Source organism: Barbus barbus (assembly GCF_936440315.1).
Source record: "Barbus barbus genome assembly, chromosome: 3".
In the NCBI taxonomy this organism is placed as follows: Eukaryota; Metazoa; Chordata; class Actinopteri; order Cypriniformes; family Cyprinidae; genus Barbus; species Barbus barbus.
This window is the reverse complement of record NC_136731.1, coordinates 17,724,628-17,738,187: the sequence shown is the minus strand read 5'-3', so window position 1 is coordinate 17,738,187 and position 13,560 is coordinate 17,724,628. Positions and strand designations below refer to the sequence as shown.

At 36.8% G+C, this 13,560-nt stretch overlaps 2 protein-coding genes across 4 annotated transcripts in view; one reads left to right on the top strand and one right to left on the bottom strand.

The window, feature by feature from the left end:
• grb2b (growth factor receptor-bound protein 2b) overlaps window positions 1-5,246 on the bottom strand; it is a 44,614-nt gene extending 39,368 nt beyond the window's left edge. Inside the window, exons 1-3 of one of the 3 annotated variants that reach the window (XM_079387015.1) lie at window positions 5,084-5,246; window positions 3,911-3,982; window positions 3,682-3,825 (exon numbers count right to left, since the gene is read on the bottom strand). In XM_079387015.1, the coding sequence (XP_079243141.1) occupies window positions 3,682-3,759 (78 nt within the window). In that variant the 5' untranslated portion in view covers window positions 3,760-3,825; window positions 3,911-3,982; window positions 5,084-5,246. Of the gene's footprint in view, window positions 1-3,681; window positions 4,148-5,083 lie in introns of those variants that run through there. The other 2 variants (XM_079387013.1, XM_079387014.1) reach the window with 2 other exon arrangements.
• Window positions 5,247-8,691: 3,445 nt separating this feature from the next.
• LOC306847909 (melanin-concentrating hormone receptor 1-like) lies at window positions 8,692-11,029 on the top strand (the record flags this gene model as incomplete). Its single annotated transcript, XM_079382148.1, has 2 exons — window positions 8,692-8,761; window positions 10,020-11,029. The coding sequence occupies 2 exons, from the start codon at window positions 8,692-8,694 to the stop codon at window positions 11,027-11,029; spliced, it is 1,080 nt and encodes a 359-aa protein (XP_079238274.1).
• Between the last annotated feature and the right edge of the window lie 2,531 nt (window positions 11,030-13,560).

Below are 13,560 nucleotides of genomic sequence, written 5' to 3'. Positions count from 1 at the left end.
TAAAATATAATGCTGACTGAGGATATTAAAGATAGCCTTTAGCACCTTCGCTGACTTATGGTCCATTTTTTGCACGCATTGAAGAATCACTTCCTCATAAAATCAGAGGCACAAATAGAAAAAGACCATTTTAACACCAACTCTACAGAACTACGTACAGCACTAAACGTCTAGCCAAGAACATGTGTAAACAGGCTGCAAAAAAAGCAGAAGGAATTGTGGGAAGAGGCTGGATTTGGAGTCAGCAAGTGCCTTTTGTAATGGTAAAGTAACTAACTTGATGTTTACTGCACAATGTTCCAACAAACTGTAATGACCGTTGGGTCAGTGTGAATTAGCCCAGAAACACGCCAACAAAACATGTCAGTGAGATCCAGTACATTCAAACGCACACGGCTAACATCACATTTCTTGCCACTTCTGTGTTTTTAAAGATAAAGTTGTGTCATTGTGGCTGATGATCAGCAAAATTGAAGACAGTTTATGTAAATGTTCACAAAAGTGTGCTCTCTTCCTGATACCTTTCAAAACACAACATATAATAAATCCAAAAATTTAAATTCCATCATTTATTCACCCTCATGTCATTCCAAACTCTATCTTTAGTGTTTTTGAGGGTCTTAAAAAGTCTGAATTCGCCCTTTCACGAATCAAGGTCTAAGATCTTAAAAAGGTCACAGCACTAAATTTTTCTCAGTATTCTTATATTATATTATTTTCCTAATACAAATATCTATTTATAAAAATTAAGATATGAAGTCTTGTTTTCTAAAACATTGAACAAAATGAAGCGAGTTCATGATTAAAGCGACAACAAATATCTGTCAATGGGGAATGAAAACTTGTTTTCCCATTGAATTTAGATTTTAGAGTTTCCTGAGCCTGGCAAATATTTGCTCTTGTTTTTATCATAAACTCATAAGCAAGCCATAGGCTAATTTATATCATTTTGCTTCTCAAGTAAAACTTAATTTATCTTAATTTAAGAATCCAAACGAGACAAAAATACTAAAGAACATTCCTTTTTTTGCCAAGGTATTGTAGAAGTTATTTACACATTCTTGCGGTTGGGAGTAGAGCTAAATTAAATTTTAAAAATAATAGATCTATTGGAATTATTTATATTTATATTTAGAGACTGATGCACTGTGCACCATTCAATTCATTCCTTGAACTGACAAAATTTTCTATACTTGTCTTAAAAAGGACAAATAAAACCCTACCTCTTCATAAAACCCGTTTTGAAAAAGTGTTTAAAGTCAGTGTAAACAACTTTGGACCCATTGTCGTTCATTGCGTGGACAAAAACAATAGAAACATTCTTCAAAATATCTTCTTTTGCATTCCACAGAAAAAGATAAACGAAACAGAAATACATGAAATGAGGGTAAATTGCAATATTCATTTTTGGGTGAAGCAGCTTAAGTAAACAGTTTCCTACTCGTGTACAAGTTTAAGTTTAAGTTTACTTTATTTATATAGCACAATTAAAACAGCCAGAAGACTGACCAAAGTGCTTTACACTTGGAAGCATCCACAAGAAAAATTTAAAGGAAACAAGACACATAAATAAGAAATGGAATAGATAAAATACAACCTAATAGGCCATTGAAAACAAATAGGTTTTTAAGAGTGATTTAAAAATCGTCAGACTAGGGGCCGTTCTAATCTCAACTGGCAAGTCATTCCAAAGACGAGGCCCAATTACTGAAAAGGCACGGTCACCTCTACGCTTGAGTCTAGAGTGTGGAATTAAGAGGAGGTTCTGGTCGCCGGATCTCAAACTTCTCAAAGGGGTATACTGGTGTACAAGGCATAAGAGACAAAATAAAGTCAGGCTTCTTAGCACATGCGTGCTATTTGCAACAGAAACCACGCATGAGAACATATGTTTGCTTACTGCATTATTCATAACTACACTTCTGCTCTACACACAATATCCAACACGATAGTCTGAAATCAGGAAAAAAAAAACAAATCCCAGAGCAGCAGACTAACGCCAACACCATAATCCTGCCTGTTCTCCTCCACACCACTTCAGGACATGGTTCATTTAGTGTCTCTGCCGTCCCATCACAAAGACAAAGACCTGCTGATAATCTCGGCTGGTAATCAGATCAAAGGAATGATGCTGTTGACGTGCTTATGACAGGCTTACGCATACATGAAAGATGCCCCTAAACTCAACCTGAGAGATTAGAATGATTGCGTTTAAATCTCCGAGCACTCGAGTATGAGCCCTTTCCTCCGCACAGCTGATATGTTGCAATCCAGCTCAAAGAGGGACGGCTTGAACTCTCCTTAGGGAGAGAAGGAAAGATCGCAGCTTTATATAAGCTGGACAGGGACATACAGCTGTGTGGTCTGGGCAGATTAACAGATGCCGTGCTTGAGATTAGCATTCAGACGCAAGAGGAAAGAGAAATTATGTGCTTGCGTAAACAGTTGTTTTGAGAAGCTGCTGTTTGGATGGAAGAAAATGCAGTGATATCACGAAACAGATATTAGAAGTGAGGAAATAATGACAAATGAGCAGCAACTCGCCCTTGAAATCAACAAATGGCTTTTTCTTCATTATTTCTGCACTCATACCAAAAAATGCTCTAAAATGCTTTTCAATTTTACAAGCTGAATGCCATAAACTCCTTCATGATGACAACATATTTTACGCCGTTTGTTGACAAGGTTGAGCAAACTGAAAGACAACGTTGCATTACTGTGACCAGTGATCAGCAAAAATGAAGAAAGTTTGTCAATGTGCGCTAATGTAATCTTCTAGACACATTTCAAAACAATGACGTAAAATTAAAAAGATAGTTCCCCCGAAAATTAAAATTCTGTTTTACTTGCTCTCACGTCTTTCCAAAACTGTATGACTTTTTCTTCTGCAGAACACAAAAGATATTTCGAAAAATGTTTCATTGCAATTTACTTTTGTTGCATCCTCAAAAAAACAGTACAACCACTCTTTAAAATATTTTCTTTTGCGTTTCACGGAAAAAATGGAAATCATACAGGTTTTGAATGACATGAGGGCGAGTATATTTTTAGGGTGAAACATACGAAATAAACAGGAACTAGTCCTTAATCAACAAACTGCTTTTTGTTCATAATTTTTCTTCGTACCTAATATGCTTAATTTCAAATGCTTATCACTATAAACTGGTTTATGAAAAATTCCTTGCGTTTCTCTTCCATGTCACTTTAAACAAAGTTGTCAGCTTTATGAGAACACACACATATATACATATATATATATATATATATATATATATATATGTGTGTGTGTGTGTGTGTGTGTGTGTGCGTGTGTATACTCACACACACACGCATATATAACCACAGGCACACATCAATGGTGCTGATATGTTGAAATTTACATTATCTTTTAAAGTACTTCCTTATTCACAATACCTTAATCATCCACCCTGCTTCACGTAAACGGCAAATAATTTTTCCTGTCATATGAACAGAAGACCAAACAATAAAACGAATCAATAACTAACAAACCAATTGGTCCAGATCCAATACAGCCTGTAAGTACTGCTTCAGTAGTTAATTAGTAATGAGACAATAAGGCACTTACAGACATTCTGATCAAGATAAAAGAAAGCCCCCACTACGTGCTCACATGGACTTATATTAATAAACAATAACAGACATGAAATAATCATGACTTACCTTCAATATTTCCCCACGTTTAAAACTCAGCTCATCATCTGCAGTTGCTTTAAAATCATACTTGGCAATGGCCTCCATGGTACAGCCTGATGGACACCTATGTGGTAAAGCAGTGGAAGATGCCTCCTAATGCAGTTTATATCCCTGTTGTGGACCAGAGGACCAGACAATGAGATCTCAATAGCGAAGATGAGCACAGATCCAAGAAGACACAATGATCTCCACCTGCCTCTCTCTCTGTCTGTCAGCCCCGCGTCTCTCCTCCCGTCGCGATCCTCACATAAAGATCACGGCGAGAAACCTGCGAACAAAGTACAGTCTTTCAGAAAACCCGATAGGGTTCGATAGTATTGATCTAGTGTTCTAGACTGTTCAATGGGCCGCGCCCCACGATACAACTGGCATTAAAAAGCAAACGCTCCCCATAAAGAGGAAGGAAACCCATATGCTTGACGTCTCAAGCGGCCAATTACGCGCCGCGGCCAGAGCGGACCGTCCAATCAGATTAGCGCGTCGAGCCTGCGTCAGCCAATCAAAGCCCTAGAAGGGGCGTCAACACCCAATTGGCTTCGCTCCGTCTGTAGCTCGACCAATAAACGGCCAGAATTTCACAGCGTTCGCAAACTCAAGGTTCGATAACGTCATAGCGCTATAGAACGTGCACAGAATAATATTCGTTTGAGCGAATATCAAGAATTGCGCAGACATAAGTCTAAGTAAACGAGATGTAATGTATTAAAGAGATCAGATTTATAGCAGAGAAAAGTGCGTAAATGACACCGGAAATGCCTTGGATGTTATTTAAAGCATAGGCTATATGTTATCGTACATTTGAATCATATTTATATCTTACATAGTACTGCAACTCAACAGGCAGCATTTGACAACGACATATTACTGTCTAACGCTTGAATCTCGAAACAACATCATATAACAGAATCGCATGATGTTTACAACATTCATATAAAATAAATATTCATCTTAAACGGCAAAAAATGTTTACCATTAGGCTATATATGCAGTAACACTGCATAAAACTCTCTTCCAAAGTCTAAATATTATATGCAAGTTTTTGAAGTTGTTACATTCACACTGTATCTTTTAAATGATAATAAAAAAATAAACACGACTAATTCCAGTACAGTTCCGAAGGTTCTAGTTTAAGAATCCCGTGGTAACTTATATCCTAACTTTAAAAAACAACAACACATGAGACGCGTTCCTTCTGTCAACATGTCTACAAGCATAAATTATATGATTACTTTATCATAAATAATAGCGAACAGCGGTAACTGTTAATGTATAGAAAAGCACAGAGGCCTTATGGCCTTTGCTTATTTTTAACGTGGAAAAACACATTGCCGCTGGCAGTCAGAGAAAAGCTGTAGTATCATATACTCACTCTTGAAGAAGGCCAACACTCGCTCTCTCGTTTTAAAAACCCTAGAATCCACTCGAATTGTCTTTAATCGTTGATGAGGTTGAGCTCTTCTACCTCGCCCGACTTGAAATGGTGAAAAATTGCTGTATTTTTCTGTTTATTTCCGTTTCCTCTTAGATACAGCGACGTCCGCACGTTCCGCCTGCCCCCTGGTGGACGAGTTGAGTCATTACATAATTTTATAATAACTGTCCAGGCTGCAGCATAGTGCCATCTTCTGGTCAAACATCAAGAGTGTCTTAATTTTACAGGGGATAATAAAAACATATTTGACACTGTCTTGATTGTTGAAGCTTACGACATTGCTTGAAACTGCATACATTACCCTTACGAAAATTAATAAAACATACCAAACAACCAAAAATAATAAAAAAAAACATAGTTACAATAGTTAAACCATGCTAACCACAAATTAACCATGGTTTTGCTACACTAACCATAGTTTAACCGTTATTTGTAGTAAAACTGTAGTTATATACAAATATGTCAAAAACATGGTTGCTTCACTTTTACTATAATAAAACCATGGTTAATTTTCATAAGGGTAAGACTCAATATCAGAATCAAATGGTATAGTGAAGGCCTATTATTAAATGCCATCATTTCATTGTTAGGAAGCTTGTATTTTATAATTGTGTATGATGTTGTGACAGTAAAAGTGAATGGATTTTTTTTGTAGATTTTATAAACAAGCAATAGATCTTAGCCTATGTAGCTCCATATTTTAATTTGCATGAGTGAAAATGAGGCTGTGAACAATGGAAGTGCAGGTTCATTTGACTGTAAGCCTATTATTGTTTAATAGCCTATTGATTATTCAGCTAACGAAACTTCTGAGAAATACTTAAAGTAGATAAAACTTAAAAAAAACAGTCAAACAAAAAAAAGTTGTGAAAGTTGTGAACTGTGTAAATTACATGGCCTTTACAAAGTGCATGTCATAAACACTTTAGGTCTACCATCACAGCCTCGCATATGGCGTCTAACCTGATTAAGGTCTAAATAACCTTATATTGGCCAATAATTATTTTCAAATGATGCTTGATCAAAACCATGGCATGTGGTCCACCTGCAAAATTATCCCTCAGCCTTAGTCTTTACAAAGAGGCTAAATACTTAAAAGTTAATGTATTAATGTACTTTGCAACATAGCCCCCTATAGCTCATATATGGATTTATTATATTATTATAGGCTATATATTACATATTATATGTATGCACAATTTATCAACTGTCTGTATCTAATAATAGGCCCACCCAGAATGAGGCTATACCTTCAGACAAACAAACAAATAAATAAATACATACATAAATAAAAAGTAAATAAATAAATAAGTAAGTGCTGGGCAACGATTAATCACGATTAATCACATCCAAAATAAAAGTTTTTATTTATATAATGTATGTGTGTGTACTGTATATGTATTATGCATATATAAATAGACACACATGCATGTGTATATTTAAGAAAAATATGTTATGTTTATATATTAAATATATTTATATATAATATAAATTATATGAATATAAATATATACATGTAAATATTTTCAAAATATATACTGTATGTGTGTGTCTTTATATATCACAGTATACACAATTATTATATAAACAAAAACTTTTATTTTGGATGCGATTAATCGTGATTAATTGTTGCCCAGCACTAAATAAAGATGTTTACAAGATTAATATGTGGTATATTAATATGTGTAATTAATGGCGTTTAGTTAATGCATGTACATGACACTAATATGACATTCTGACTGAAATGTTTTTGTAAATATGCAAATTACTATATATCACTTTCATGCAGGCTAAATAGACTACGAAAATATACTATCATAACCTATATTGCGGTTGATTTTGGCATCGATTATCTGCTTCAGTATGTGCTCTTAACGCGTAACCTGCTCAATCCCCTCCAGGTCTTTTATAGCAAAACAACATTGAGTCCTACATTCGTAAACATGTTTCCACTTTTCACTTCGCAGACACTTCAAACCCAGCCTGATTAAACCGCTCACTAATTGCAGGGACAGTCCCAATGAGGAAAGACGTGCAAATTACGTGCTTGAAATGACATCCCAAATGGGATTAGCTGCTGTAAATGGAGTCGATTGAGGCAGAACTAGCAGTTCTGTGCAGTTTCTCGTATCTTGAAACCGTGGTGTTGCCCAAAGTGCCCAGATGGATGATGTTCGTCACATCAGCAGGATCATAATAATAATAGGCATCAGGCAGCAAATCAGACGCTTCATCGAGCTCGACTCTTCAGATCACACACAGCCTCACAGATGTTCTGTCCATTGTGAAGGAACGAGAGCGTTAACCTCAGAGTCGTTTTAATCAGACCATGAAGCGCTCAAGTGTGCATTAGCGCACATATTGGCGATGCTGGAGATCACGACTGGTGTAGAGCGCGTTTGAGGAGCTGTCAACTAGTGGCATGCGTTTCAGAGGACAAATTCAAGGCAGAGAGAGCCCTCTATGCCTGCAGTGCTCCTCAAACCACTGGAGATAATCAGATAAAGGTAGGTTCTTGAAAAATGAGATGACATTTGATGTTTTACACTAACCAAAAGTACCAAAAAGTGCTTGTGTGCCATGTACCATGTCATTATTTCATCATAATATTTGATATGATACTGTTGAAGTACCATGTAAATATCCTACTATGGTATATTAATATTTCTTTATTTATTTCAAGGGTATAAATGATGATTGGCAGTTAAAAGGAAAGGCATTAATACATTTTCATGTTCATCTGCGAAAAATAGTAAGATTGATTTTACATAGGCTTGCTGTTCTAATAGTAGCCTAACAAAAGGCCAAATAGATTATAAAAATATCCTTAGAAATTGTAGTTTGCTTGTTGACTGGATTTTTGTCTGTTCAGTATAATATGTCTATACATTGTCCTTATTTTTTAATGTTAAAATAATTCTCATTTCAGAATTCTCAGGATAAAAAGTGAGAATATTTTAAATGGTAAAAAATTACATTCGGTAACTGTATAAAAAAAATCATCGCGTTAAAGATTTAATTAATAATTGACCATTTTAACTCGGACGCCCTTTAAAATCTTCGTGTTTTTTTTCTTCCTCTTTTCCTCTGCGGACACACAGTACCCCCTTGTGGCCCACTGGGAGTCCCCAGTTTGGAAATCTAGGGAAAATGTAAAAATGAGGATGCCACTGTAGTCAATAAAACAAATAGACAGCAAGGCAACAGCAAGCATGATCCAAAAACAAACTCCAATTCTAATCCTGAAAAGCCTGAAAGGTTTTGGACAAATCCATAAGATAACGTGCGGTTTAGTGGGGGTTTTTTTCAGTGTCCAGATGTGACTGTTTAGAAAGGCCTTAGTAAGTGTTTAATATAAGTTTAAGTAAGATTTTTTTAGAATGAATTAGTCAGATGTTGTGACAAATATATTTTCTTAATATGTAGCCTAAGCATTTTTCTTAATATGTCACTTAAAATATTTTGAAATGTTATCAAATCTCATATGAGAGATAGGAACCTGTTGTTAATAACATCTGTGCATTCGTTTTATGGTCAAGTTTGTGATGGACTTCAACGTGACCTCCTCTGAAAACTCCAGTGCTGAGTTTAACTCATCTCAACATTTAAATGCAGGTAAATACACTGCATAATATTTTTTTCTGGCAACCTGAATGAGCGTCATGTTGCAAAATAACAGGCTTTAGCAATGAGGGGCATTACCAATGAGGTTAGACCAACAAAAGACCTTTTAACTGTCAAGTAGCTCTTATATTTTATAGCATAATTTTCTTAATTAGATTCATTTGTGGTTCTCTGCTTGTGTCTAGCTCTTGACTCACAGGTTTTGTGGCTGGCATAATGTTCAGTAATTATGACAGGATGAGACTGAGAGGACCTGAACCATTCTGACAGAGAAAATATTCATGCCTAGAAATATTGTTAAAATTGAATATGAATAAAAAAAATTATTACCAGGGACAACAGTCAAATACATAATTTAGTGGTGAAATATTTACACTGCATGTTCAAAACTTTTTTTTAAATGTTTTTGAAAAACATCTCTCATGTTTACCAAGGCTGCATTTATTTGACAGGCTAAAGAATACAGCAAAAACAGTATTATTGTGGAATAATATTATATTTTCAAAGAGCTGTGTCACAGTGCATACACGAGGAGGATACAGGAACACGCAGACGAGGAGTAAACTCAAAATAACAGTCTTTAATGAATCCAAACAAGGCAGGGCAGGGCAAAACAAGGCAAGGCTGACACAGACAGGAACACCGGGGAGTAACGAGTAGACCAGACGACATGAAACTGAACAGGCAGGAACTTAAACACACAGGTTAATTACACGAACACAGCTGGAACAGAATTAACTAATGATCACACTAAACAAGGACAGGAAACAAACCAAATATGGGCACAAGAGGCGGGAACACATGACAGAGGACTGACGAGCTATTTTTTATTTTATTATATTTTAAAAAGCTGTATTTTCAGCATCATTACTCCAGTCTTCAGAGTCACATGATCCTTCAGAAATCATTCTAATATGCTGATATTTCTTATTATTACCAATGGTAAAAACAGTTAGCTGCTCAAAACTATAACACATTTTCCCAGGATTCTTTGATGAATAGAAAGTTTGAAAGATTAGTATATTTATTTGAAATGGAATTCTTTCATAATATTATAAATGTATCAATTTAATACATACTTACTTACAGAAGTAAACTATTTATTTCCTTAGAAAAAAAAAAACCTTTGGTCAGTAGTGTGTGTGTGTGTGTGTGTGTGTGTGTGTGTTTAAAAAAGAAGAATTAAAATGAAAGTGGATTTTTTTAAATGTATCTTGATACTGTAAAATATTCTCTTTTTTCCCTGCAGACACTGATGAACAGTATCACAATGTTCTCATGCCAAGCATTTACGGAGTCATCTGCTTCGTCGGCATAATAGGCAACTGCATTGTCATCTACACCATCGTCAAAAAAAATAAATTCAGGGCGCAACAGACGGTGCCTGATATCTTCATCTTCAGCCTGTCCATCGCAGATCTTCTGTTTCTCCTTGGCATGCCTTTCCTCATCCACCAGCTGGTGGGAAACGGTTCGTGGTGTTTCGGTGCCACCATGTGCACCGTTATCACAGCGCTGGACTCCAACAGCCAGATCGTGAGCACCTACATTTTAACGGTCATGACTTTGGATCGATACTTGGCCACGGTTCATCCCATCCGCTTCAACCACATACGCACTCCATGCGTGGCTGTGGCCGTGGTGGGCCTGGTGTGGATCCTCTCGCTGCTGTCCATCACACCGGTGTGGATGTACGCCGGCCTCATGCCCCTGCGGGACGGATCGGTAGGATGCGCTCTGCTCCTTCCCAATCCGGCCACAGACACATACTGGTTTACTCTCTACCAGTTTGTGTTGGCGTTCGCTTTGCCGTTGGTGATCATTTGCGTGGTGTTTTTCAAGATCCTCCAGAACATGGCCGCCACAGTGGCTCCACTTCCCCAGCACAGCCTTCGCGTGCGCACTAGAAAGGTCACTCGCATGGCCGTCGCCATATGCCTGGCGTTTTTCATTTGCTGGGCGCCTCATTACATCTTGCAACTGGCACATCTGAGTGTGCAACGGCCCAGTTATGCCTTTCTGTATGCCTATAACATCGCCATTAGCATGGGCTACGCCAACAGCTGCATCAACCCGCTGCTCTACATCATGCTGAGTGAAACTTTCAAAAGACAATTCATTGTAGCCATCCGTCCGGCGCACAAAGACTTCCGGGTTGATCCGGCAGAAGGGAGTGTCAGTCTCCGTCTGGTCCCTGATGGACCGCAGCAGTCTCAGTCCTCCCGCGAGCTGCTGCCAGTTACTGTGGCTGTGCACTGAAACGGCATTGACTCATGCTGAACTCATTTTTTGTGTGTCTATAATGAGCATGCAGCTAAAAAGATGTCTATGAAGAGTCTTGCAGAATTGTTCATTTACAGTTTGTGGTTTGAAATGGATCTGTGATGATGCACATTTTTCTTGGCATATTTATGAAAGAGGTATGAAGTGTACACCACCTAATTATAGCAACATTTTTACATTGCAGTGATTCAATGCCTTGCAGTAGCATTCACAGCCATTTGTTTTCTTTAAAATATGGTTAATTATAAATATCTATTACCGAGTGTGGTGAGTGGGGCGGGGCCGAGAGCCGTGGGAACGGAGCGAGGCCGGTGGAGTTAATGATAATGAGCGACACCTGCGACACTCACCGGTCTCGAGTTCCACTGTCGTCACTCCTCCTTTTATCCTTCCGGAGCTCCTCCGTGGGACTCGAGACCGGTGAGTGTCGCAGGTGTCGCTCATTATCATTAACTCCACCGGCCTCGCTCCGTTCCCACGGCTCTCGGCCCCGCCCCACTCACCACACCGAGGATGCAATAATTTGATTTATTTTGCCAATTTAAAGGGTTAGTTCACCCAAAAATAAACATTCTGTCATTAATTACGCACCGTCATGTCGGTCCAAACCCGTAAGACCTTCGTTCATCTTTAGAACAGAAATTAAGATATTTTTGATGAAATCCGAGAGCTTTCTGTCCCTGCATAGACAGCAAGAGAACTACCACGGTCAAGGCCCAGAAAGGTAGCAAGGACATTGTTAAAATGTGACATCAGTGATTCAACCGTAATGTTATGAAGCTACGAGAATACTTTGTTTGCACAAAGAAAACAAAATAACGACATTATTCAACTAATTCTTCTCTTCGACGTCAGGCTTCAACGTGTGTTCATGACAGTACCACAACACATGCAGTGGAGAGACTGACACAGAAGAGAAAAAATGTTGAATAAAGTCGTTATTTTGTTCTCTTTGCACACAAAAAGTATTCTCGTAAAGTATTTTATCATTGTAGGGAGGTGTACACAGATTTCAGTTCAAACATGGAAAAGTGAATTTTGCACCCTTTAAGTAACTAATAAAGTAACCAATTACTTTTTAATTTAGAAGGAAATATCTGAATTACTTTTTTAAATAAGTAAAGCCAGTTACTTTGTTTCCCATGTATTGATTGACAGCTGTCATGTTTCCATGTTGAGAGAAATCGGGAGTAAGTGCAGAGGCGTTGTGTGTAAACATGATGTTACTGTAGTTCTAGTCTAAATATGAACATGCATTTACTCATCTCACCTGCATAAAAACAGAATCAATATTCTTCAAAATGAATAAAAACAGCCAAATGCAAACTCAGAATATTATATAAACCTGTAATAATTTTATGTTAAATAAGACAAATATTATTTATGTATTTAATCCCATTTTATTAACCAATGTCTTTGCTACTGACCTTTGATGATCCAGTTCAACCATACTAAGCAAAAATGACACATTTGTCTTTCATTTTTGTTATTGCTGAATAGTGTTGAACTTGCTTCTCCTGCGTTGGATTCTTAATGCAATTTGTTTGAGCTGCACCCTCTACTGTACAGACGTGAATTTACATTTCCTTCAGCCTGAGGCGTATTCATTTCACTTTTGGGTTACACTTTATTTTGAGGTGTCCTTACAGTGTAATTATACATCATTTATCGTTATTATAATAGTTAGCACATGTAACGTGTAACAAGGACACCTTACAATAAACTGTTAACTCACTTTTTTTGTGAAAGGGATTTGTAAAAGAAGAACTTTTTATATTAAAAATAAACAAGCAAGCCCTGCCCAGATTTAAAAAGTATCGCAACATACTGCATTACTTTCCATAAAAACTAACTAAGTAATGTAAGTAGTTACTTTTTTAGGGAGTAACACATTACTTTTAAAAGTAACTTTCCCAACACTGCTGATGTCACATAGACTATTTTAACAATGTCCTTACTACCTTTCTAGGCCTTGAATGTGTGTTTCTGTCTATGGAGTGTCAGAAAGCTCTCTCATTTTTGGAAGAACTATCTCTTTAAAATAACTCTTTTCTAGTTGAATATATTTTGAAATCTGCAGTGTCACATGATCCTTCAGAAATCTTTCTAAAATGCTGATTTAAAAAAAAAAAAATTATTATCATCAATGTTGAAAACAGTTGTGCTGCATAATATTTTTGTGGAAACTGTGATGATTTTTTTCCCAGTATTCTTTGATGAATAGAGAATTCAGAAGACCAGCATTTATTTGAAATAGAAAACTTATGAATGTCACTTTTGCTGTGTCCTTGATAAATGAAAGAATGGTTTTCCTCTGCAGCTAAATAATTTTATCCACTCACATAGAGGCATATAAATATGACAGGTCTATTTTCTCCTTCTTATATCAATAAATGTAACACTTTCCTTTTTTTTTTTCTTTTTTACCTCAAAAGAGACTTGCTGGTTTTACATTATTTGAAACAAAAGAGTATTGTAAAGTCGTTGAAAATGTTTTTGTGTTTTAA